The sequence below is a fragment of the Trachurus trachurus genome, assembly GCF_905171665.1.
Source record: "Trachurus trachurus genome assembly, chromosome: 18".
NCBI lineage: Eukaryota > Metazoa > Chordata > Actinopteri > Carangiformes > Carangidae > Trachurus > Trachurus trachurus.
The window spans coordinates 3,962,432-3,988,828 of record NC_139909.1 but is presented as its reverse complement, the minus strand read 5'-3'; the positions used below and the strand labels follow the sequence as shown (position 1 = coordinate 3,988,828).

At 40.6% G+C, this 26,397-nt stretch overlaps 3 protein-coding genes across 4 annotated transcripts in view; 1 reads left to right on the top strand and 2 right to left on the bottom strand.

Annotated features, from left to right (window-relative positions):
- Positions 1 to 26,397, bottom strand: part of LOC311001374 (uncharacterized protein) — a 98,408-nt gene that overhangs the window by 39,196 nt on the left and 32,815 nt on the right. The gene's annotated exons all lie outside the window — the stretch shown is intronic.
- The window catches only part of LOC311001324 (uncharacterized protein), a 130,261-nt gene that overhangs the window by 83,097 nt on the left and 20,767 nt on the right, over positions 1 to 26,397 (bottom strand). The window contains exon 1 of one of the 2 annotated variants that reach the window (XM_083992377.1): positions 15,487 to 15,738. The exons of the other annotated variant lie outside the window; for it this stretch is intronic. Within the exon in view, the coding sequence (XP_083848503.1) occupies positions 15,487 to 15,513 (27 nt within the window). The 5' untranslated portion in view covers positions 15,514 to 15,738. Of the gene's footprint in view, positions 1 to 15,486; positions 15,739 to 26,397 lie in introns of those variants that run through there. 2 annotated transcript variants of the gene reach the window in all.
- Positions 58 to 25,172, top strand: LOC311001469 (Fc receptor-like protein 5; the record flags this gene model as incomplete). The annotated part of the gene is made up of 4 exons (XM_083992557.1): positions 58 to 80; positions 21,219 to 21,482; positions 24,250 to 24,495; positions 24,982 to 25,172. The coding sequence occupies exons 2-4, from the start codon at positions 21,359 to 21,361 to the stop codon at positions 25,170 to 25,172; spliced, it is 561 nt and encodes a 186-aa protein (XP_083848683.1). The 5' UTR covers positions 58 to 80; positions 21,219 to 21,358.

Below are 26,397 nucleotides of genomic sequence, written 5' to 3'. Positions count from 1 at the left end.
TTGCTCCTTTGTTTCTCCAGTGATGCTTGAATTTCTTCTGCTGGAGACACAAGTTCAGAGTCTTTACGCTCAGCAAAGTGGTGAGGAACAGGGAAAACCTTTAAAAATATTCATTTCTAAGTTTAGATTCATTTATTTATGTTTAAACTCAGTTCATCCTTCCCTGGATAAGAAAACTGAATTTTTTATTTTATTTATTTATTTATTTTTTAATACTTTATTGCAGAATTTAAGTACATATTCCAGCACATATCTTATCAGTCACTGGCACGTTCCTGCAACATTTATGACATTTTTTAGTGAAAAACATCAAAGGAAAAATGAAAAATAAATGAATAAAAAAAAATTTAAAAAAAAGAAAACTGAATATTGATGATTAATTTGGAACACTCCTAAGAAAATAATTGTATTGTATTTTTTTTCTCAGTTTCAGCTGCAGCTTCTCTTCGTATCACTCCAGACCGTCTGCAGTTCTTTGAGCTTGAGCGTGTCTCTTTTCATTGTGAGGGAACTCATGGTTCTGCTCAGGTAAGAGGGATTAGGGCCAATGGGGAACTTACTACAATATGTGTCATAAAGAGGACATCATCAGGTTCGTCCTGCAGAGCTGCTGCACTGTATTCACCAGACAGTGGAGAATACTGGTGTGAGACTGAAGGAAGAAAAAGAAGCAACAGCATTAACATCATTGTCACTGGTACTTTTTTAAGCCATTATATCTATTTTGAATTTCAATTCCAACTCACCTGTATGAATTCTCTTTAGTTTACTATTTAGAGTAACACCAATTCTGTTCATCAAACTTTCCTCTTCTTCAACATGTTCTTCAGGAGGCTCAGTGATCCTGGAGAGTCCTGCTCTTCCTGTGATGGAGGGAGATACTGTGACTCTGCGCTGCAGAAACAAGACGACTTCCACCAACCTGAAAGCTGTTTTCTACAAAGACAACGTCACAATGAACAAGAGTCCAACAGAAGAGATGAGAATGAACAAAGTCTCCAAGTTTGATGAAGGACTGTACAAGTGCAGCATCCAGGGAGCTGGAGAGTCACCAGAGAGCAGACTGACTGTCACAGGTGAGACTGAACTACAGTATTTGTACAGTCAGGGACTGTTGAAGATTGTATATAAGAATTGTAAAATCTTTTCTACAATCTATTTGGGTTTGTAGATATGTTTTAGCTGTGGCTAGAGTTGTAGTTTACCACCCCCCGGTGTGAATGTTGCATGAGTGATAATGGTTTAGCACTTGGGGTATCGGGTATTGTATAAAAAAGCACTATATAAATGTAAACTGTTATTGTTATTATACTGTGAAAAATATGTGTAAAATATGTGTTTAAAAAAATACACAAATATATATAAAAAAAAATGGCAATAATGTTATAAATTGACATAATGTATATATGTTTAGTCAAAAGAAATGATGAAATTTAAAATACAACAAATAATCAAATAATACCATATCCATTTTGTATGCGTATGTCAACGTACACAATTCCTGCTATGTATTTTAAATATATTAAAATACAGGAGCTATAAAGGTCATGATATATGAACATATGAGTAAAAAAAAGTATATAATCTTTGAAACAAAACTGAAATTCAACATATAACATTTTTTAATGTCATCAAAAATATTCATGTTATAGATATTTTTTAATGAATGTAAATGTACAGAATTTGAGATTTTTTATTATTTCTAAAATATTTCTTTACTATTAACAGGATGTATAGATACCATAATTGTTCATTCATTTTCTATACTGCTTAGGGTCAGGGGTGAGCTGGAGCCTATCTCAGCTAACTTTAGGCACATTCACATAGTATAATAGTAAATCCCCTAATATGTTACACTGCAACATCTCTAATCCATATACGAATACATCTCAATATAGAAGCATTTATGTCATACAGTATTTTACATCTATTCGACATTTCTTTACAGGATCTAGACCAAATTTTTTTTGCCAGTTATAGTGTTATGTATGTTTTTAAAATGTACAGATATTATTTCAGCCATAATTTTGTGTTTCATAAATTGTGTACATGAACCATGTTCATTGTAAACATACATCCATTCAACAAAACTGCCATATGAGGTAAATATAGATCCTGTTTAAATCGAATACAATGTTCTATCAAGGATATTTTTGAAACTATGTAAATATGAAAAAATCCTTAAATATATTGTATTCATTGAAGATATACTATTTTATGTCCCTGAACAGGAAACATAACTTCACAGACTGTGTGAAGATAACTTTTCCTCTGTTTTGTTAATACTTACAGATCTTTACAGTGGTTAAAACTCTATATTGTTAAAAATCTAGAAAGTCCTACAGCAGGTGTCATATGTGAAGTTGCAGTGCATTCAGTTTCCATCATGTTTCCAGCAGCTCAGAAAGAACTCAGAACAGAAGACCCTGACTCTACAAACCTCCACAACCTGCAGTGGATCATCATCATCGTCTCGACTGTAGCCCTGATGCTGCTGCTGGTGCTGCTGCTGCTGGGGTTTCTCCATGTTAGCAAACACAGAGGTGCAGAGAAGCAAATACCTCTCCCTGTAATATACTGTATGACAATGATTTAAGATCTTTTTCTATTGATGTCAATCATTTTACTTTTCTATCCATCAGTTTGCTCAATAACGTCAAGAACATCAGACTCAGGTGAGTTATCTAACTAATGTGTCTCAGATGATAAAGTACAGTGTGTATATATAATCAGACCAGTCCACCTGCCAGCCTTCAGTCTGTTAATAATTTCATGCATTCTCTATGTATTTAAGTTTCTGGAGTGAACGATGCAGATGATCCAAATAGTTTGACGTATGCAGCCGTTGTCATAAAGAAGAGAAAGGACAAAGGTGAACTAGATTTTCATGTGAAACACCCAACAAGAGTTTTCACACGTCTGTATTCTGATGAAACTTATTTTAAGATTCAGGTGTTCATCGTCTAGGTCGACCACTGAGGAGGTTAAAATAAGAAGAGGAGTCAGTGGCAGTTGAAGCGGTCGACTCTAACGTCTGAATGATTTCTGCTCCCTCTCTCTGTGGTCTGTTGTTTTAGACGCTGCTGACACTGGTGAGAGTTTGAATGTCTGCACTGAGACAAACCACAGCAGAGAAGCACAGACAGAGAACGGTAAGAGGCCTGTTCAGACCTTTAGCATCAGTATATTTATAACCAGATATAGAAGCAGGAGACGTCTACTGTCAGTCACACCAACATGTACCATTAACAAACATACTCACGGTTTAAAATATATAGACCAGTGTAAGGCTCTCTGTGGAAGCCTAGAATGGCCATATATTCTGCAATAAATTATTTCTCTTACCATAAAAGGCAAGGCAAGGCAAAAACAGTTTGTCTCAAAGGGCTTTACATGGCATCATAACAACATCCTCTGCCCTTAGACCCTCACATCCACTGAGGAAAAACTCCATGGTAAACCCTTTTAACAGGGAAAAATCGGAGAAACCTCAGGGTGAGCAACAGAGGAGGGATCCCTCACCCAGGACGGACAGACGTGCAATAGATGTTGTTACAGACAAGAAAACAGTTTACAGTTTATAATTTATAACACAGAATGTGGGAAACATAGAAATGTTAAGAAGAGCTGATGGAGGCAGCTTCCGGTGGGAGGGAAGGCAGGGAGAGCAGGCCAACTTAATGGGAGGACTGGTTCATAGGAAGAGAGGGCAGGCCGGTTAAACAGCAGGGGAAAGGGGGGGGGGGGGGGAAGGAGAGGAGAGGAGAGGAGAGGAGAGGAGAGGAGAGGAGAGGAGAGGAGAGGAGAGGAGAGGAGAGGAGAGGAGAGGGCTCTGTGTAACCAGATGTGTCCCCAGCAGTCTAAGCCTATAGCAGCGTAGCTATAAAATGGTTCAGAGCTACCTGAACCAGCCCTAACTAAAAGCCCTGTCATAAAGGAAGGTCTTAAGTCTAGACTTAAATGTAGTTAGAGTGTCTGCCTCTTTGACCCATGGAGAGAGCTGGTTCCACAGTAAAGGAGCCCGGTAACTGAAGACTCTACCTCCCAGTCTGTTTTTAGAGATACTGGGAGTCACTAGACCTGCATTCTGGGAGCGGAGTGCTCTGGTAGGACAGTAAGGAATGATTAGTTCTTTCAGATAGGACGGAGCTTTATCATTAAGAGCCTTATAAGTCAGCAGAAGGATTTTGAAGTCTATTCTAAATCCTACAGGAAGCCAGTGGAGAGAAGCTAAAGTGGGAGAGATGTGCTCTCTCTTCTGAACTAAAAGGTCTTTGTTATACCAAGATAACAAAATAGTAGCTATACGAGAAAATAGCAATACAATTTTAAAAAATGAATATAATATAGCCATTCTCATTTTCCGTAGCTATCAAATGGTTTATTTTTGTATTAATGGCTGTGACCAAAATATGTTTTATTATTTGAGGTGTCATTTTACACATTATTTTATATTTTAAGATGAAACGCAAATTCTGTTTGTTTCCAAAGCAGAACCAGGATCATCCAGATCCACGTCTTCCCAGAACCTCAGAGCAGCCAAAGAACCACAGGAGGGAATTGTCTATGCAAGTGTTCAGGTGAGACTGATGGTTGAACCTAACTGATTAATTATTGATCATTTGGTAAGTATTAGAAAATATTACAGTTCCTCAAATCTCAGGGTGAGATCTTTATTATTTCTATTTTCATAATCTAATACTCTAAAAAATAAGACCCATTCAACTGAGATGGACACTGTTTGAAGCTCAGTGAAATATTGAGTAAGTGACTGTTGAGTTTGTAATAATTAACCAATATAATGTTTTGTGTATTTTGTCTCACAGTTTACAGAAAAAAGACACGAGTGAAGACTGAAGAGAGAGATGGTTTGTTGAAGGAGAAATGACCCATAATAAAGTTTCAAAATCATGTTGTAAGAACAACATGTTGTTTGGTGGATTTCATATCCATCGCTCTGGTGGATCTATTACTGATTTATGAATCATTAACAGATCGTTGACCTTTATTTCTTGCTCTAGTTGATCAGTTGTAGAATTGCATGTAATCGTTCAGTGTATTGATCAGTAACAGCTGTTGATTGATCTCTAAACACTGAAGAAGCTGATTAAAGGGTGAAGTAGCTACAAACATTAAAAGTTCATTTTTCAGACTTGACATATTACTGGTAATCAATTATTCAGTGATTAAAAGTTTCACTCTGAGTGTGTTTGTCCTGAAGTGAACTTTGAGCCTGATGATCATCAGTGTAAAATATTACAGCTGCAATTAAAACCATCATGACTCAGATCAATGACTCTTTAGTCTGAGCAGTTGATAAACTGAGACACTGCAGCTTTAAGGAAATCAAGTCTCACTCTGATGACGACTGGAAACCAGCAGCAGCAGCTTCACCTTGGTTTGATGGATGATTTGGTTGTTTTTTTTCACAGTGAAACTCACAAATCAGCATTTGTGAGCAGATTTCTCCTCAAACCACTGAAATAAAGAATCAACTGCAATGAGTCGTACAAATGTGTTTTATTAAAAAATAAGAATAATAAAAATGACATGACGTCTACACAGATGTTGTTCTACAATCAAACGGTGAATGATTTACAGAAAGTGAAGATATGAAAACACTCTGAATGATGATCTAATCCTCAGACTGTGTTAAATCAGCTCCAGAGACTCTGTCCATCTGTTGGACAGTGGACTTAGTTTGAAACAGGGGACAAAATAAAAACAGCTTTTATTGTATAAACTACTGTCACAGTCGCCCTCACTGTCTTTATTATATTCTATTGACGGATTAATACATTTTTACTTTGATCTATTCTTTATTTTTCATGTGCAGTAATGACTTTACTGTAATGTCTCACTGTTACAGTGTGTTGTGTTGTTTGTGTTATTATGTGTGGAAGTTCATAAAAACCTCAAACATAATACTAAACTACATCAGCAGGGGTCATTCCTATGTTCCCACAGCCCTATGTTCCCACAGCCCTATGTTCCCACATTTCTAACTTTTGTTGTCACTGAAAATTAGGCCCTATGTTCCCACAGCCCTTTGGTCCCACCATTGGTTGGGTTTAGGCAATGAAGAAAAGAGTTGGTTAAAGGGATAGTTCACCCTAGAATGATATTTCGCTCATTATCTACTCACCCTCATGTTGACTAAGGGCTGGAAGAATTATCAGAGTCCTCCGTCCCTTCTCTGAGTTACAGGGGGTCTTGGCGTCGCAGTGCATTTCAATGCAATGGTTGCAAAGGGACACGAGAGCCCTTCGTAAAAAAAACACACACAAAAAAACATCCAAATACCTCCATGATGCTCGTATGTAATGTCCGTCTTGTGCTGAAGCCCCAAATTGCGTAATTGTCCCGAAAAAAATTAAATAAGTCCACATTCCAAGCATGTTTGTAGCATTAGCTCCCTAGTGTTTGTTGTCCGGTATTCCGCTGCCAGCGCGCATGCGCAAGGTTCGCACTGAGACCGACTCGCTTCCTTGTTTACCCCGGCGAAGGACTAGAAGCAGTCCGTAATAGCCTGCCTTGCACCGGGACAACACTTTTTCGTGCAATTTTGGCCTCTTAAAACATATTTTAGCCATGGCTGAAGATTTTGATGTGGAGGACGAGCTGCATTTCTTTGCTGAGCCGTATTTGTACGAGCCAGAATGGACAGAGGAGGAACTCAGGCAACAGGACGAAGCAGCAGCTACGGCTGCTGCTGCGGCTGCCATGGCTGCCACAGGTGAACCAGACTCACAGCCAGCTGAATACAGAAGCCGAGCACGGGAAACCTGGTGGTGTACTTGTACTAAATGCAAGCCAATGCCAACAGACGAGGAAAGTCTGTGTTGCGCTGACTGGGAACTTGCGATACCTACACTTGAGAATCTGAACATCTCCTCAGACGAAACTGATGCTCCACCGACACCGTGTATAACCGATCACCAGGAGTTTCCACCATTACTGACCCGTGGTGTTCTCGAGATGATGTTTCACAGTTCTCGAGTCAACTGGAAGAAACGATCGAGGCCCGAAGGACCAAGTGGCCAGCTTTCAGAGCAGTAAGTAATGTAATTCTTTGATAATTGATAATAAAACGTCTTTTTTTCACCGCAGCTCCTTGCTCACTACAGTAGCTTGCTAACCTAGGCTAGTGCTACAATCTATTGTCGTTTCATTTATTTTAAATAATGTATTTTCTCATTTTCTTTTACAGACAGTGCAGATTGGTGGCTTATCGGGTGGTGTTGGAATGGGTTCTGAAAGGCCAATTACTAGGCAGAAAAAACAGGAAAGTCTTGCCCTCCTGCATCGTTGGAACCATTCGGGACGCCTATCCCTCCCCCACTGGACTGTATGTGGGATTCAAAGAGCCAGAATTAGCTTTTGAAGAACTTCTTCAATGATCCCCCCACCCCCTCCACACACACACCCCAACATGGATGTCACTAAAATGTTCTTTTTGACACTGTTACATCTTTGAATAATTCATTCAGCACTTTGTTATTTCTTCTGAGAAGTACAGGAAACTTGGTGTTACAGTTTGTGAATAAACCATTATAAATAATTTCACTTTAGTATTTTTTGTGAGAAGTACAGGATACCTGGTGTTGTAGTTTGTGAATAAACAATAAGTTAACTTTAGTATTTTTTTGTGAGAAGTACAGGATACCTGGTGTTGTATTTTGTGAATATAAATAAGTTTGAATAAAACATTTTAAATCAGAATGAACAGCCCTTTTTCCAACTTTATTATGACATTTTTCATAATCAAACATCACAAGAACAAGAGCAAAAAACAGTGGCCCTTCAATCTGTTTTACTTGAGTTTTAGAGTTATTGTTTGGCTGCAATTTTCTGCCCGTAGCAGCCTTTGTGCTGGACAGTTCAGGACAGAGCTACGCTGGTCAACATAAACATTACAATTTCAAGCTAAAGCGACTTTTATGTTTTTCAATCACATCTTGCTTGTCAGGCTTCATTTTTGAGGCAATATTGGGAGGCAATGGGGGATGTGGTGCATGTGACGTGGGGTCCTTGAATATGACTGATGGCTCCAAGCGTAGCTGAAGAACTTCCTCCACCAGATTTTGTCTAAATTTCTGTGTTGGAGGAACATAGATTTTTTTGGCCACCCATTCCTTAGACTGTTTTGGGAAAACCACATTGAATCTTGGATCCCCTGAAAAGAAAGAAAGCATAAAGTACATTATTCATAAATTATATATCAGACTCAGAATTTGCTCACAACTGACTATGTATGATCTGAACAAAAAAAAGAAAAAGAAAAGTTTGACCTGTGTTACTTCACAAAAACATAATAATTTTCCTCATTTATTATTATTTACTATTTCAGGCATCATACCGGAAGCTGTGGTAGCTTGTTCACGCTGAGCGTTCTCGTTGTGGTCCATTATGGCAAGTTGGGTGCGAGCTTTCATGGAGGAGTAGTGGAAGTGAAGTCTCTTCTCACTGTACTTCAGTAGTGCAGAATGGAACACCTCTAGCTTGCCTAAGAAAACGAATTCAGAATTATTTTTTTTTACTGATCAATAATGTCTAAGGAAAAAGAAATAAAACATAGCAACACTAGCACAGGAAACACAAACCTGTGTGTTTGAATAGAGCCATGTGCCTCAGGTCCTGCATCAAACGTTTGTCAAGAACGAAAGAAGCCAAGGTCTTGAAAGCAGGAGAGTCTTTCTGCAGCCACCTCTTGCGTCTCTGTTCTTCTGGACTGAGGTCGCCGTGCTGGCAAGTCTTCTGTTCTCCATCCTCCTCCCAACGGTGCACGCCGCAGATGTGGTGTAGCAGTGCCTTCCACTTTTTTGTCAAACTCTGCATAAAATGTTTTAAAATAAAAAAAAGTTATTCAATAAATTCAATCACATATAGGGAAAAAGAAACAGAGAGGGAACTTACAGTGACACTAAATTGCCAGCAATGTAAAACCCCAAACCCTAACAGAATATATTTGATGATACTCACATCTGGGTCACTCCCACAGGTTGCACATGCATACCATAAGTGGTTGCATATGGATTTGATCCAAGGCTGAAGGTCACGGTTATCCTTCCGGTTAGATGCTGTCAATATTTTCTTCATGAGGCCTAGAAACAAACACAGATTTCATTAGATCACTCTGACAAGACACAAATATGAGCATGAATGACTAAAAGCCCAGACCCATTTAATACCTTTCACAACGTGCCATATGTCAAACTCGTGATGAATCTCTTTGTAATCTTCCCGCATTATCTTCCTTATAGATGGTGATCTGTCCGTGGTCACCACCTCCATCTCCACACCACGCTCCAGGAGATAATTCAGCCCTCTTCGAAATCCCACCGACTCCATTGCTACAGAGCTGGATGCCTCAGTCACCTGTTTATTGAAACATAATTACTTAGGCTATTAATTCCTCAGATGAGCAGTTAAAAATATTATAAAGAAGTAGGAAGTTACTTTTTATCTAATTGGGAAACACACAGAAACATTTCTCTTGATGACTATTATAATTACTATAAAATGTATTATAATGTTGTCTTTGTGACTCTGATAAAAGCTTCCTGGACAGGGCGTAGTTTCCAGAAGCCAAAAGGCAAATATTTCTTTTCATTTCAACAAGGGAAATAAAAAAATATCTCTTTTTCAATGTAATACTTGCCTGCACTAAATCAAACTGGATTATTTCCTTTGTTTCATCATCCATGAAGCTGTAGGTGTTGTACTTTGCAGAGTAGCCCGGGCTGTAAGATTTAGGGACAGCATAACATTATACATTTTCAGTATATCTTATTTTAATTTCTAGTGCTAGATATTTGCATTTACACAACTACATTTTAATGATTGAGAGGGTTGATATAATTATTTACCTGTCTGATCTCCCATCTCCAGACACATGCACCCCTGTTTGTGTCTGAAGCAGACGTTCCATGATGGCCTGGTGTTGCTCTTTGTACTTCATATCAATGGCAGGGATGAGATATGAAGACTGTATTGAATAATATGTTGTTTTCTTTGGCGTTTGGAGGTTGAGCAGTTCAGCCCAATCAGCAATGGTAGTGTATGTAGCACCAGTGAAAAGTGTAGATGCAGAAAGAAGAAGATTATTTTCTGGCATTCCGCGAACATCAGGACAGGAAGTCCAAATTCCACTGTGTCCATTTAGGCAGTCCCATTCGACCCGGACTTGGCTACCGGTGGAGGAGACACGAGGTTCGAGGATCGTCCCTCCACATTGATGGCAGTTTTCAAAAAGCTGCATCAGTCTGGACTGGTTGACAATCCATTTCCTTTCTTTCCAAGTCACCGTTTCCCCGGATTCTTCTGAACTAGGAGTTGAAGTGCCGGTTGAACTAGGAACAAAGCTGTGGTCTCGGGTGCGGGCGGGAGGGACATCTACTGAGGACATGCTGATGTCATGCTCTAAACTGTGCTCCATTCTTTCAGGTTGACCCTGCACTTGTATATCCTTTGTAGGAGTAAATAAAAATGACAGCACTTGTTAATAACAGTGGCTTTGACTAATCGACACAAACTATTATTCATTGATACAAGTTTTATAAAGCCAATTAAGATTCAAAATTTTAATAAGTTGCAATTTAGTGACATAATATCAATGTCTGAAAGGGCTTAGTCAGTAAGGCTTGATATTTTATACAGTAAGTGAGTATGCAGTGGCAAGTACTTACAGTTTCATATGACCAACTTGGTGCAAGGGCATAGTATGTCCCTAATCTTGATGGACGTTTTCGGGCTCCCTGACTTTCTGGACTTTTGAGCGTTAGCTGTTGTATATGCGAGTGAGCTGTCTGATCAGTTAGGTGTCTCTGCTTCATCTTCACTGGCGTTGATTGTAGAGGTGGAGTGAATGATAAATCCTCAACTTCAGTGTCTTCCGCAGCAGGATTAAATGAAGGATCATCTGTACTCTTTTAAAAACACACATAAGATAAGTTAAACTTAATGTCATCAAACAACATAATGGTAAGTGTAATACTTTTATCTCACAGAAAGGCCAGGTCTTTGGTCAGGTCTTTGATCAACTCATAGTACAGGACATGTATTAGTAATACCTCACACTGAAATCTGTGCAAAAAATACAATTCCTTTTTTATGTTGCAATTGAGTTGCATGTGATAATGTGAGAGTACTTACAGTTTGAAATGACCATGTTGGGGGACGGGCTATGTAGGTCCTTGATGTTGTCTTGTCTGCAGCTTGGGGACTTGTGAGCAACACAAGTAACCCTTCATGATACTTCTGAGTATGACCAGGAGACCAGGAGGTCTCTATGTCTTGGGTCTCTGTTGCAGCAGGAACGTGTGGGGCGCTGCTGGCCTGTCCCTCCTGGAAACATTTACATTGGTTTCAGTGGCAATTATGTTTCTGGTTATTTCTTTTACTAGCAATCAGTCAAGCACAGCCTTAGTCAGTGGGTCAGTGGGTTCAGAAAATATTTTTCTCCTTTGCCAGATCTATGTGTTTTAGAACATGGTTACCCATAAAAAGGCAAAGGTTTTGTCTCAACTTTAGTCTGCCCCAACTCCCCCCCCCCCCACCCCCCCACCCGGCCGTCAAAGCTTCGATTATCAAAATATGATAATCGGGTCAGCCCTATTGTGTAAGTTACACTAATGACGTTTATTGCACAGAACATACAACTTCAGGTTGCTCTGAAGCCACTTTCTAAGTTTGCACTGGTAGGTAGTAGTAGCACCGTGCTAGTTCAGAAGTAGCTTGTTTAGCCATAGCAGCATAATGTATATAGCTTGTAAAAACGTAAAGTTGTTGTACACACCTCTGGTAGCGTTGTGTTCGGAACAGCGGTTGATTTCAAACACATCCGTCCTATTGGGTTTCTTCGTAAATCATCTGGTGAAAAATGTTCACTACAAACACGGTGGTGTTTGAGTACTTGCAATGGAAGGTCAGGGTCCATGCGAAGCGCCAATAGCCACAGTTGGAGTCTATATGGGTCTTGCAATGGCAGCCGGTGGAAAGATGTATTCCCGGTTCTCCACTTCAGAAGCTTTTCTTGGTTGAAGCATCCAGGGTAGGAACAGACGAGAACCATTTTGGATGGCAAAAAAGAAATGCCGGTGTAAGGCAGGCTACTCTTCTCCTCCTCCTTTTTCCTCTCCTTCTTCTTTTTCTTCTTCTTCCAAAGACGGTTTATAAACCTTCTTCTTCTTCTTCTTCTTCTTCTTCTTCTTGTCTCGTTTCACGGCGGTTCTGGTCCTTCGCCGGCAGCAGGGGCTGGCTCACTTTGCCGGGGTAAACAAGGAAGCGAGTCGGTCTCAGTGCGAACATTGCGCATGCGCGCTGGCAGCGGAAGACCGGACAACAAACACTAGGGAGCTAATGCTACAAACATGCTTGGAATGTGGACTTATTTAATTTTTTTCGGGACAATTACGCAATTTGGGGCTTCAGCACAAGACGGACATTACATACGAGCATCATGGAGGTATTTGGATGTTTTTTTGTGTGTGTTTTTTTTACGAAGAGCTCTGGTGTCCCTTTGCAACCATTGCATTGAAATGCACTGCGACGCCAAGACCCCCTGTAACTCAGAGAAGGGACGGAGGACTCTGATAATTCTTCCAGCCCTTAGTCAACATGAGGGTGAGTAGATAATGAGCGAAATATCATTCTAGGGTGAACTATCCCTTTAAGTTTAGTAAAAAGACCCGGTAGAGGCTAGACAGGCCAGATAGATAGAGTCCAGATAGGTAGAGAGAGTCCAGTGGGAACATAGGGCCTACATTTTTGTGTATCCTCATCCACAGGCCTCTAGTTTCGTGGCGCAGCGCAGGGTGGCGCAGCCGGCAGACGTAACAACAGGCGCAGCGAATCTGGCAATTTGGTAGAACGCGGCGCACCGAGTGTGTGACAGATCCAGCTTGGCGCAGTGGAAGTTTCGTGCCAAAAAGCTGTGCCGAGAGAAAGCCCGCCAGCTCCAACCAGGTCTACTCTCGGCACAAGGTGAGGGGCAGCCGGGGCAGTGGTAGTTTGGCTGACCGGCGCACGTCACCAAGACCTTTACACAGTTCCAAGCACATTTAAATGCAATAAAAAATTACAACAAACACTATTTAATGCAACTAATGGAATCAACACGTGAATTTGATTGTCCTGTCACATCTGACATCAGATCAAAGGATGTTGGCATGCGTCATGGAAACTCAGCATGACTAAATTATCTGTGAAGCCAACTTTATTTTATTTAACCTTTATTTAACCAAGCGGAATCAATTAAGAACAAGTTTCTATTTACAATGATGGCCTGACAAGAGAGATACGCTTCTTGAGGGGAGGGGGCAGGAGGGCTGTAAAGGAGAAAAGACAAAGGACAATAGCAAATAGGCACAACTATACAGACATCCAGCAAGAACAAGAACATACAAGAGTTAACAGCCAGGATTTTTACATGCATAAAAATAATTAATAGCCACAATTTTTACAAGCATAGAAGAGGTAATAGCCAAGGTTTTTACAAACATTACAGGATACTTTAAAGAGCCTAAAAGTTGACTAACTAACTCTCTCAGCCAACCACAACAGCCTCAGCATCAGATGGTGAGTAGTCTATATTCAGCATCTGTCATCTCATCACAAAAAAAAGATAAAAAAGAGATGGACAGATAGAGAGAGAGAGAAAGACGCTCGGCAATCCGTCCTTTGCTTCTGATTCCATCCCTGTTATGCATGGTGTTTGTTTGCGTTGTATCAGTGTACACCTCTTACACAGGGTTTAAATATGGGTTACTAAATGGAAGTGTCTTCATAAGTAGGTTTTTTTCTTTTTACACTGGGCAACGGTTCCCAGTGTATCAGGTCAAAACCTTATTAACAATATTATTAAACTCCTGATTCTACCTCTGGACCTCCCGGACCAAAACCCCTCTTTCCTCTTGGGAGAGGTTTGGCCTTTGGCCTCGCTGTCGAAGCATAAAGTGACGAAGTTGCAGTGTGCATAGCCGCAGTTAAAGATGAGGAGAAGAGCTCATCTGATTGGTAAAGATCTGAATTGGCTGTGTTAATCCCACTCCACGCCGTCTTTCCTCCTCGCGTCCCACTCCACGGCGTCTCTCCTGCTCGCGTCCCACTCCTCGCCGTCTTTCCTCCTCGTGTCCCACTCACGCCTTCTCTCTTGCTCATTTGCCACTCACTCCTTCTCTCCTCCTCTTGTCCCACTCCATGCCTTCTCTCCTCCCACTTGCTGTGCACAGAATTGTCAAGATGCGCCTGGACACGCCCCCCCCCCCCCATTGGCGCGCCGTTCTTCTCTGCGCTGCACCTAGGCCGCGCCTGCACCTGGTCTACGAAATTAGAGCCCACGGTCTGTAACAAAAAAGCAAAAAAATAGGTTGTGGATAAGATTAACAAATATAAAACATAAAGATGTTATGTAATAACATATAGTATAGTGAATAGTATAGAAAAACAGGGAAAAAAAGAAGCTGTTTTTGTTCTTTGAACCAACAACATCCAGAATTCAGCCTACAGTGTCCTGAATTTTAGTGTTCAGTTTTTAACTAAATGAAGCTGGAAACAGAAACAGTGAGCTGGTTGAAAGAAACCTCTTTTTTAAAAAGACACAAATCTTTGTCTCCTTGGTCTTCAGCTCCACCTTCAGAGATTCCACTTCCTGCTCAGCTCCCGCCTGCATCTTCTTCTTACTTATCTGTGTCTTGTGGTTGGTAGCATGTGGTTCCTCCTCATTTGTAAAGACTTCTATTTTGTAGGATGTTCAACCTTGTCGGTCATGTTTAAATTTCTTTTTTTTTTCATTTTACCCTTTTCTCATTCTCAGTTTCCACTGTCTCCTCTGTCATGAGCTTCTTTCTCACTCTTTCTCCTCCATCACTTTCATCCCTCTGGTTTCTCCTGCTTTGTGTGTGAAAACAAAACATTTTAAAGAAATACATTCAGTTTTCTTAATAAGACTTTAACAATCAAACATGTGAGAATTTAATCAAATTGGATTTAATTGACACAGTGTCACAGTGAACTTCTCTGTTCCCACCACTAACTCAGTCTTTCCATTGAAGCCATTCACATTAAACCTGTGAGGAAACTTGACTTTGACAAACCACTGTAGCTCATTTGGGTAACACTTTATTTTAAGGGGTCCTTGGTCATGTGTATCTACCTAATTAATTACAGTGTAATTACCTATGTAACCGTATGTAATAACATGTACTTACATTGTAAATACATAGTGTATTTTCGTGTACTTACAGGTCCTTGTTACACTTGTGAAATGCTTGTGCAATGAGAGACTTTGGCATTTCTTATTACAAGTGTAACAAGGACCTGTAAGTACACGATTTTCGATGCTACAGTCTGTTCATGTCTCATCTGTAACAGTTCATGTGAGACAATAATATGAATGAAATAAATAACAATCAATGATCAATGCATGAATACAACATTTTAATGTTATTACATTGAAAAAAGAAGCAAAATGATTGAGAACACCACGTAACTGTTGCTAGTTGTGTTGCTCATTTCAACTGACGACAGGTCTGAAGTCTGTGAATCATTTACTGACTCACGACCATAAAGTGACTAAAGACCAGTTTATCAAGAATAGAAAACTCAGTGTTGATCTCAAATCATGTTGAACTTCCAAAACTTCAGTTCAGTCAAGTTGTTTTGTTGTTTACAATTTACAATACAAATGATGTAAATGTCCATGTTGGTGAAAATGTGAATCTGACCACAGACCAGTAAATCAGTTCAGCTTTAAACACAAACATAATGTTCAGAGTTCAATTTCACTGAGTGTCTGAACTTTGACCCTGTTGCCAGGCAACTGATCAGCTGATAAAACAATAAAGCTTCAAAGTGTAGTATAGACATGAGGTGGCTGTTTTTACCTGCTCTTCCTGTAGGGGGAGTTTTGTTCTTTTTACATCAATCAAGCCTCTAAAGGGATAGTTCAACATTTTTGCAAATTGGCCCATTGCCATAATCCCTATAGTCATAGTAATAATAATAATAACTAGAAAATTTCCTCTCGGGAAATTTTGAATGGGCCACGGCTACTGCCGATTTTGCCATCTCTGTCAACATGGGAATCAAACCCACGATCTTAAGGTCAAGACAGAGCTGATCAGACAGACACATGATCATCTTTCTAAAAGCACTGATATGGAGGAGCTGTAACCACATTAGGTTAACTGTGTGTGTGTGTGTGTGTGTGTGTGTGTGTGTGTGTGTGTGTGTGTGTGTGTGTGTGTGTGTGTGTGTGTGTGTGTGTGTGTGTGTGTGTGTTTATCTTGTGTAATAGGGCCAGGACTCAATTAAAACAATTCATCTAATTAATTAGAGGCTTTGTAATTAATCGCAATTAATTGCATTTTAATTGCATATAAATATTTGACCTGAGAACAGTGAGAAGCATTTTTTTCACATGGATTTTAGTATACCATTGAATGACTGAATAGCTTAAGCAACAAAACATTGTTTTTTTTTTCAAGGTGGTACTTAACCAAGACCAACATGCAAATTATCGATTAATTCATTAATCGATATTTGATACAGATTTAAATGGTCTTTCCTGCCAATACACTATGATGATTACTGTAGTATTTAACTAGGCTACATAAATCACAGTAGCATAAACTGATTTGTTGAACGGACCAGGTGATGGGCTGACTGGTCCTGTCTAACTTCTGTGTACTGGGTGCCATTGTGCAGGGTGTTAAGGCAGCCTTCCTCCACTGCAGTCCCTATGGTCCTGGACCCTCTGGCTGGTGGGGTGGGCTGCTTTCAGCTGGGGGGGACTCTATCAGCTGCTCCCACGAGAGGCATTTGACGCATTTGACACCAACAAGGTTTAACTTTAAAACCAGATTAAATCATGGTTTAAGTTTAAATTCTGTTGCACGTTAACTGTGTTTTAATCACATGAAGGTGTGTGTGTGTTTGTGTGTGTGTGTGTGTGTGACTGTAATCACATGAAGCTGGCTCTAGAGTCTGTGTGTGTGTGTGTGACTGACTTGACACATAGTTAGTTAGTAGCTGCATCCTGTGTCAGTCTGATTTAGCTGTGTCAGTGTTTATAAACATTTAAACGAGCGCCAGGTGGATTGTTTATGAAGTTAACGAGCCCTGGCCTGAGGATCAAAGAGGTTACCACGGCGATAGGGGCCCCCGCAGGCTGAGACAGACAGAAACGTGGAGAAAAAGAGCCATTTTCTGCCTCTGCACCGGTCTCACAATTAGGCTCAGCATGACAAAACGGTAACTCCTATCAGAACAAAACACAGATCAACGTTGCTCTAAGGACTTACTGAAAATGTTGGTACGATTTGGTGTTTCTACAGTAAATATTTTGGCGACGCTGGCAGTTTTAAAACATCAGGCCGTTCTGCTTCTCTCAGAAAATATTTGTATTGGACTCAATGAGGAGCAGAGACAGACGTGGCCGCACTTAGAGGCTCAGAGTTTAAATTCTGTAAGTCTCTCTGATATTTTGAGCAGATGATAAGAGAGATAACAAGTTTGTCTTACAAATTCTGAAAAAATGATGTGTGTAGAGTGTAAATTGTGGCCGGGCCGAGTTTGGAAAGAGAAAAAATCTGGAGTTTTTCTGGCATCTCTCCCACTCTAACCGATGATGTCACGCACTCTGACACGAACATTCCGTCCAATACACACCCATTATAATCTCATAATTTCTCCAAGAATGATCATGGTCCTTGAACAGGGATTGATCAAAAACTATATGACCTATCAAAACGTGGAGTAATACGACAATACACAAGACTTGTGTCTACTGTTTAAAGTTTAAATGGAGTCTCTAGGTGAAAGTATGCCTGAGCAGTAGACGTTTGTTAAACTCCAATGATTGGTCTTTTTCGGTCTTTTTTTTCCGCCCGTCCCATTGACTTACATGCAAAAATTTTGCGCAGTTTTTCGCGACTTACGTCGCGAAAAATTCGTAAACTGTTGAGAAAAGTAATAGCCCCCCGATCCCGATCAAGCCGCACGTTTTGATATATAATTTGGCCTGCAACTCTTCGAGTTGCAGGACTAGTAGCGAATCGAAAACCGTCCGGAAGATGAAGAAAGAAAATAACTAGGAAAAAATCCACACAATAACAGTAGTGCCCGGTGCGATTGCCCGTGGCCCTAATAATAAATTGTATTTATAAGCGCTTTTCCAAAAGCTCAAAGACACTTTACATACAATGAATGCAGTTAAGAACACAAGACATTCAATTAAAAGCAGCAACGACAGTATAAAACATAGAAAACAATATAAAACACACACAGAAATTATGTATTAAAAGCTGATTCAAAAAGGTGTGTTTTTAACATGGTCTTGAATGTTGGGAGATGAGTGCAGGTGCGGATGGGTTTGGGGAGTGAGTTCCAGAGGGAGGGGGCAGTGATGGAGAAGGCTCTGTCCCCCCAGGTTCGGTGCTTGGTCCGTGTGGGTAGTGACAGGATGTTTCCTTCGGATGAGCGGAGGTCGCGGGAGGGGGTGTGGTGATGGAGCAGGTCTGTGAGGTGTGGGGGGGGGGGGTGCAGGTTATTAAGTGCTTTGTGTGTGAGGAGGAGGATTTTGAACTGTATGCGGTGAGTGATGGGCAGCCAGTGCAGGTCACGGAGGACGGGGGTGATGTGATCTCTGGAGCGGGTGTGGGTGAGCAGGCGTGCGGCTGAGTTCTGGATGTATTGCAGTTTATTGAGGAGTTTGGATGGTGAACCATAGAGGATGCTGTTGCAATAGTCCAGTCTGGATGTGATGAATGCATGGATGAGGGTTTCTGCAGCAGAGAAGGTGAGTGAGGGGCGGAGACGGGCGATGTTCTTGAGGTGGAAGAAGGCGGTCCTGGTGATGTGATTGATGTGGAGGTCAAACCTTAGCTTACTGTCGAAGATGATTCCTAGGTTGCGGGTGTGGGATGAGGGAGACAAAGTGCAGTTATCAAAGGTGAGGGAGAAGTTGTGGCTGGCTTTAATGCGGGATGTGGGGTCAATGATGATTATGTCCGATTTGTCACTGTTCAGTTGAAGATAGTTTTTTTGCATCCAAGATTTAATTTCTGTGAGACAGTTGCTGAGTGTGGAGTGGGTGTTGTTGGTGATGGCTTTGGTGGAGATGTACAGTTGGATATCGTCGGCGTAACAGTGAAAATGGAGTCCATGTTGACGGATGATCTGGCCAAGGGGGAGGATGTAGAGGATGAAGAGGAGGGGACCAAGCACCGACCCCTGGGGGACACCTTGTGACAGAGGAGCGGTGGTGGAGGTGCAGTTGTTGATGCTGATGAACTGTTGTCGGTTGGTGAGGTAGGAGTGAAACCAGGAGAGCGCTGTGCCAGTGATGTGGAGAGAGGATTCCAGACGGGAGAGCAGGATGGAGTGGTTAATGGTGTCGAAGGCTGCTGTGAGGTCGAGGAGGATGAGGTAGGTTTGTTACCTTTAATTGTTTGTTACCTTTAATTGTTAGTGCAAGCTACTTTTAGAAGAGCTGCTCAGAGCTACGCTACGGAGGCTCATTATGGGATTTCTTGGTTTCCCTCATCAAACTCATCAAATACACAATCCAACAACTCCACAACACTCTGGTGGACAAGTTGTGACCTGCACATTCACCACACTATGAGATAATAACACAACGTTACCAGACAAAGTTGTTTTAGTGGTAAATTAAAATAAAAATGGTTTCATAGAGTTAATGTGACAATTTTGAATTTAGTTTTACTTGTCTTGGTGATCGTCTGAAGTGTTAAAGTGTTGCTTCTTTTACCAAAGTAAAGAATATTGATTCTTGTTTGAGCTGTCCTCTGCAAACAACATGAGGTTTATTTATGTCACTGCTTCATTTGGTAGTTTGGTGTTTGTCTCTAGCAGGTTATGACATCATCACAGTGACAACTTATTTTGCCATGAAGACAGAGGTGCAGGGATGGTTGATCCTTCCTCATAGTGTCTCAACACTGAGAGCCCACCTCAGCCTCTGAGACCCTGCCCCCCTTCTGCAGCAGCATCAGAAATAACCTCCACAGGAAGAGGAAGTTGTCACGTACGTTATACTTCAGTTGTATTTCAGCTCAACGCTCAGTCTGCAGCAAGACGACATGGAGGTCACAGCTCTCTGCTTCAGACTGTGTGAGTACTCAGTGTCACATTTCTTCTCTTTCTGTCCTCACTTTTATATGTTGCTGCTCATCAAAGCATCTGTTGCTGATTTACAACATTGCTCCTTTGTTTCTCCAGTGATGCTTGAATTTCTTCTGCTGGAGACACGAGTTCAGAGTCTTGATGCTCAACAAAATGGTGAGGAACTCCTTATTAGGGCCACGGCCCCGAACTGTGGGTTTTTTCTTCTTCTTCTTCTTCTTCTTCATCTTCCGTACCAAATTTTGTTTCAGTAATGTAATAGGCAAAGTATATACAGTATCGAAATGTGTGTCTTGATCGGGATCTGTGTGCTATTACTTTAATTTACAGAATACAAATTGTTCATGTTGTAAATCGCAAAAAAACGTACAAATTTGTAGACAAACTTGTTCTGTCTCTCACAATGTGCTCAAAATATCAGAGAGACTTACAGAATTTGAATTATCAGCCTCTAAGTACGGCCACATCTGTCTCTGCTCCTCATTGACTCCAATACAAAGATTTTCTGAGAGAAGCAGAACGGACCGATGTTTTATAGTAGAAACACCAAAATGACACCAAATTGTTCAGGAAGTCCTTACAGCAATGATGGTCTGTGTTTTTTTCTGATAGTAGTTACCGTTTTGTCAGAATAAGCCCAAATGTGAGACCAGTGCAGAGACAGAAAATCCTTCTTTTTCTCCACATTTCTCTCTTCCATATCAGTCTCAGTGAAAGATGATCATGTGTCTGATCAGGTCTATCTTGACCTGTCGTGGGTTTGATTCCCATTTTGACAGAGATAGCATGCCAGGCAGTAGCCCCCCGTAACCCTATCAAAATATCCCAGAGGAAATTTTTCTAGTTTTTCTACATCATTCTTGTCTGCCTGAAGATTTGTTTCACAGAGTTTCACTAATGAACTTTACAAATTTGAAGTGGGAGTTAAAAAAAAATGAGTTCAGCTAATACTACATCCTGTAAAAAAAAAAAAAAAAAGAAATCACAAGACTGATCTATGTCACTTAAATTAGTTCCTCTTGTGATGAATATCAAAATACCAACTTTTGGATATTTTATGTGTGGACTTTCAGGTGCAGCTTCTCTTCGTATCACTCCAGACCGTCTGCAGTTCTTTGACCATGAGTCTGTCTCTTTTAATTGTGAGGGAACTGATGGTTCTGCTCAGTTAAGAGGGAGCAGGGATGATGGAGCATTTACTCCAGCATGCGTCATGAAGAGGACATCATCAGCTTCGTCCTGCACAGCTGCTGCACTGTATCCATCAGACAGTGGAGAATACTGGTGTGAGACTGAAGGAGGAGAAAGAAGCAACAGCATCAACATCACCATCACTGGTACGTTCGTATTTCTTCTGAATCCACTACAGATCTACTGTGAACATGGAATAATCAGTAGTTTCTCTTAGTGTTTGTCCAGAATGAAAATCAAAGGATTACAATCTATTGAGCCTGTTTTATATTGTAAATCCACAAATTATACAGATTTTTGCAGATTTGTGCTAAATGTGCAGGGATTTAGTCACTTTTCATGTATGGTGGTTGGGGTTTTTAATTTTATGGATTCATCAATGTAATTTTTCATGAATATTGTATTTGTCATTAAGGACCCCTCATGATGAAACTGAATCTATCTAGTGATAGTGTGTGTGACAATTAAACAATCACCTGATGTAATCTATCTTTACCAGTCATCTCCAGAACTTCTACTCTTTGACAAAGAGTTGATCTGTCACAGAAAATATTTGTTCACTTAATTTGCCTCTTTTTCTTTATTTAGAAATTGCTACCTTTAATCTATCCCTACCTTCATGCATCTAATGTGTCACTCACCTGTATAAATGTTCTTCAGGTGGCTCAGTGATCCTGGAGAGTCCTGCTCTTCCTGTGATGGAGGGAGATACTGTGACTCTGCGCTGCAGAAACAAGACGACTTCCACCAACCTTAAAGCTGTTTTCTACAAAGGCAACGTCACTATGAACAACAGTCCAACAGAAGAGATCAGAATGAACAACGTCTCCAGGTTTGTTGAAGGACTGTACAAGTGCAGCATCCAGGGAGCTGGAGAGTCACCAGAGAGCAGACTGACTGTCACAGGTGAGAGACAAACATGTTTCATAGCAGTCCACCCCATTTTAATGAAGGTTGGAATTTGTATACTGCCCACTTGTGGCGGCACTACAAAAGCAGCTTTATGCAGAGACTCAAGGTGGCATATAATGATGGCCTGAGGATGCTGCTTTTCAATGCTGCTTTTCAAAGTGTGAGAGAGTGAGCCCCCCTTAATGAAAAATAAACAGCTGTGCGCCAAACATACATTGGTCTTTCCTGTAGGATTTGTTTGATTTACAAGCTTGTTTCTCAGCATATATTAATTATCATGACAACATAAAGCACTGACGAATAAACCTAAACATATAGAACTCTGTAACACACTCATCACACAAGCAGCTTCATGCTCTCCGTGTGATCATCTAGGAAGCAGACAGTCTGAGGTTGAAGTTTATCAATGCACAGGTGACACTGTGACAGGTCTCTGTACGTCTTGACCACATGTCAGCTGTTCATCTGGTCAGCTCCGCCGCGACGTGCATCTTTTTTTTTTTTTTTTTTAGGAGCGGTATATTGCGGCTTTATGCGTTAGGACACGCGGTGCTACTGCTGATCCAATGTATTTATCTGAGTGAGAGACACCAGGTCGCTTTGAGCTGCGTTCATATGAAGTTATACCTGACGCTGTGGCTGCGCAGCACCTGACGCTCTTCTTTTTCTAACCAGAATAGTTCCACAGCCGACGTACTAGTGCTACATTCAGCCGAGGCCAGCTTAGCTCCGCTCTCCCTGCAACACAGTCTCTCTGATCACTCGCTCTGAGCGTCACATATCGCCGTGGAGGGGATTGCATTGGGACCTTGGGCGTCAGTGCACAACGCGAAAGGGCCCTGACCAAGCGTCATGACGCGTCGGGGGTGAGACTGCTCTCTGACACATCAGTCGAGCATAATCGCAGTCTGTGTGTTACAAGATCGTGTTTTATCATACCGCAGTATAATAATATTATATATATATATATAATTGCAAACTATAGGCTAGTGCAAAAACATTAATCATTTAGCCCTATGTGCAAGTGACATGTAACTCATCTTTTGTTTGAATGTTTTCAGTTTTTCTTTTTTTCTTTTTCTCATGTCGCGCCTCCCCTCAAACTCTCTGGCGCCCCCCAAGGGAGGCGCGCCTCACACTTTGAAAACCCCTGTGCTAGCCAAATGTTTGTGAGTGTTGGTGTGTTTACATGCTCTGCTGTACTCAGGAACCTCATGTTCATCTGTCTGTGTAGAATATCTAAATCGCCAAACAGCATCATTTCGGCGTTGGCAAATCATTATGGTTAGGTTCACCTCCTGATTAGATGTGGACAAAGGTCAAAGGTTACAGTCATGGTTGTAAAGACCTCACAAAACATGTTTTAGCCCCATGAACACAAGATCCCAGCAACACCGTTGAACTCAAGGACAAAGCATCTGTTGCTGATTTACAACATTGCTCCTTTGTTTCTCCAGTGATGCTTGAATTTCTTTTTTTAAAATTCATTTGATAGATTAAAAAAAAAAAACTCAGTTCATCCTTCCCCGAATAAGAAAACTCAATATGGATGATTAATTTGGAACATTTTTAAAGAAAGATATGTTATTATTTTCTCAGTTTCAGGTGCAGCTTCTCTTCGTATCACTCCAGACCGTCTGCAGTTCTTTGAACTTGAGCGTGTCTCTTTTCATTGTGACGGGACTGATGGTTATGCTCAGTTAAGAGGATCCAGGGATGATGGAGGATTTACTCCAGCATGCATCATGGAGAGGACATCATCAGGTTCGTGCTGCAGAGCTACTGCACTGTATCCCGCAGACAGTGGAGAATACTGGTGTGAGACTGAAGGAGGAGAAAGAAGCAACAGAATCAACGTCATTGTCACTGGTACTTTTTTAAGCCATTATATGATTTTGAACTTGTAATCTTACTCAACTTTAAAAATTCTCTTTGGTTTTCTATTTAGAGTAACACCAAGTCTGTTCATCAAACTTTCCTCTTCTTCAACATGTTCTTCAGGAGGCTCAGTGATCCTGGAGAGTCCTGCACTTCCTGTGATGGAGGGAGATACTGTGACTCTGCGCTGCAGAAACAAGATGACTTCCACCAACCTGAAAGCTGTTTTCTACAAAGACAACGTCCCAATGAACAAGAATCCAACAGAAGAGATCAGAATGAACAAAGTCTCCAGGTTTGTTGAAGGACTGTACAAGTGCAGCATCCAGGGAGCAGGAGAGTCACCAGAGAGCAGACTGACTGTCACAGGTGAGAGACAAACATGTTTCATAACAGTCCAACCCGTTTTAATGAAGGTTGGAATTTGTTCAAATGTTGTGTAACCTTTCATTATAACAAAAAGATGTGGACAAAGGTCAAAGGCATGAAATCAGAACCACAACCTTTCCACCAAGTTTTGTTTTCCTTAGTTTTAAAACAAACAAAAAAATTCAAAAATAAAAAATCTGAAAAGGGATATTACAGTAAAGGGGCGAGACTCCGACAAATGCCTTTCCACGGTGAACACAAGATCCCAGCAACACTGTTGGACTCAAGGACAAACTGAATAGAGTCTTGTTTTTAAAGGTCATTGTGGCCCCATAAAATGTAATGATGACATTTTTTACCCAGAGAGTCAAATGTCTCATCTCTACATCCTATGTCTGACAAGCACCTGACTGCAGCTACATTTTATTGAACAATGCAAAGAGAACTCCTTTTCTGTCAAATACTTTATTTCTGTCGTCTTTGCAGAACTCCACAGAGACACGTCTAGAGACACTCGTCTCTTCTCAGACAACTTCATCCATGTCCTTCTCCTCATGAGGATCATCTTAACCGTTGTGGTAATGGTTCTGCAGCTGCTGCTGCTGGCACGACTTCACTTTGGGAAACTCGGACGTTCGCCGAAAAAACTTGACGACAGAAAAACAGAAACCTCTTGAAAGACTTGAGGTGTTTGTGCTGGTTGTTGTCACGAAGCTGGAAAACTACAGAGAGACGAGACACGTACACGGAGCTGTCAGAGCGTCTTCAGGGTTTTATTTAGATGCTACAGATGCAGTTTGTCATTAAAACACGTTTCATCACATGTGAAACTATTATGACATGACCACAGTTTAGAGAACAAATGTTACTTTTAAACAAGCATAAAGACATGAAGACAACTCCTCTATCAGTGTTTTTAGGTTCATCTAATCAATGCCTCTGTGTAATCAATGTTGAAGTTAGACATGTTTTAAACTTTAATAATCCTCTCAATTTCAATTCAACACTTTTCACACATGAAAAATGATCTGAAGTTCATCTCTGAATTTAGAAACCTGAACCAGACCTTGGGCCCCGCCCACCAGACATCACGATGGTCTGAAGAGGAAACAGTGTCAAGATGGTTTTCACAAGTCAAATAAAGACACTGAGACTGTTATTAACCCACAGCAGCAGCTTTTCTTCAAGCCTCAGTACTGTGGTATAAATACAAAACCCTCTGAGCGTCACCAGTCTTTCAGCTTTAACTGCTCTTAATGATTACACTGTTTGTTTATTTACTTGCTTGCTACATGCTACAAGTGTTTACCATGTTGTTCTGTTGTACTGTTTTCTTGAACATATACTGTTCTTCTCTCTCTCAAATGAGCTGCATTATCACATATTGTCAAAAATCCTTATAATTAGTAAATATCTTTGTAATAAAGCTGTGAAAATATCTGAAATCCTGTTTCCATTGTGTCATTATTATGTATAGAGCATAGACGATGAGTGATGAATGTAAAATAATAATAATATGGAAAATAATAATGAAATTATGTTGAGGATGATGCACCTGATCAATTAAATTACCTTTCCTGCAACACTCGTGTGGACTTAAAATGTAGTTGCTATGATAATTAATCCAATTCCCAATTAATCTGGATGAAGAGGATTTTTTTTTTTCACTGAAAATGCGCTTCACTGTCACTACAAACCGCTCTGATAGAGTTTATGAATCATAACCAGGTCATTTCCTTTAGTCTTGTTACCACACAGATGTTCTGGTCCACATATATTATTTGCCAAATGTCATCTTCCTCTTCATACCTTCCATCTGATTTGCACCATAAACACTGAATTTTTAACCAAGCCATTTTTTGTTAATTAAAACTATAGCTATGTGAGTACACTTGGTTGCAT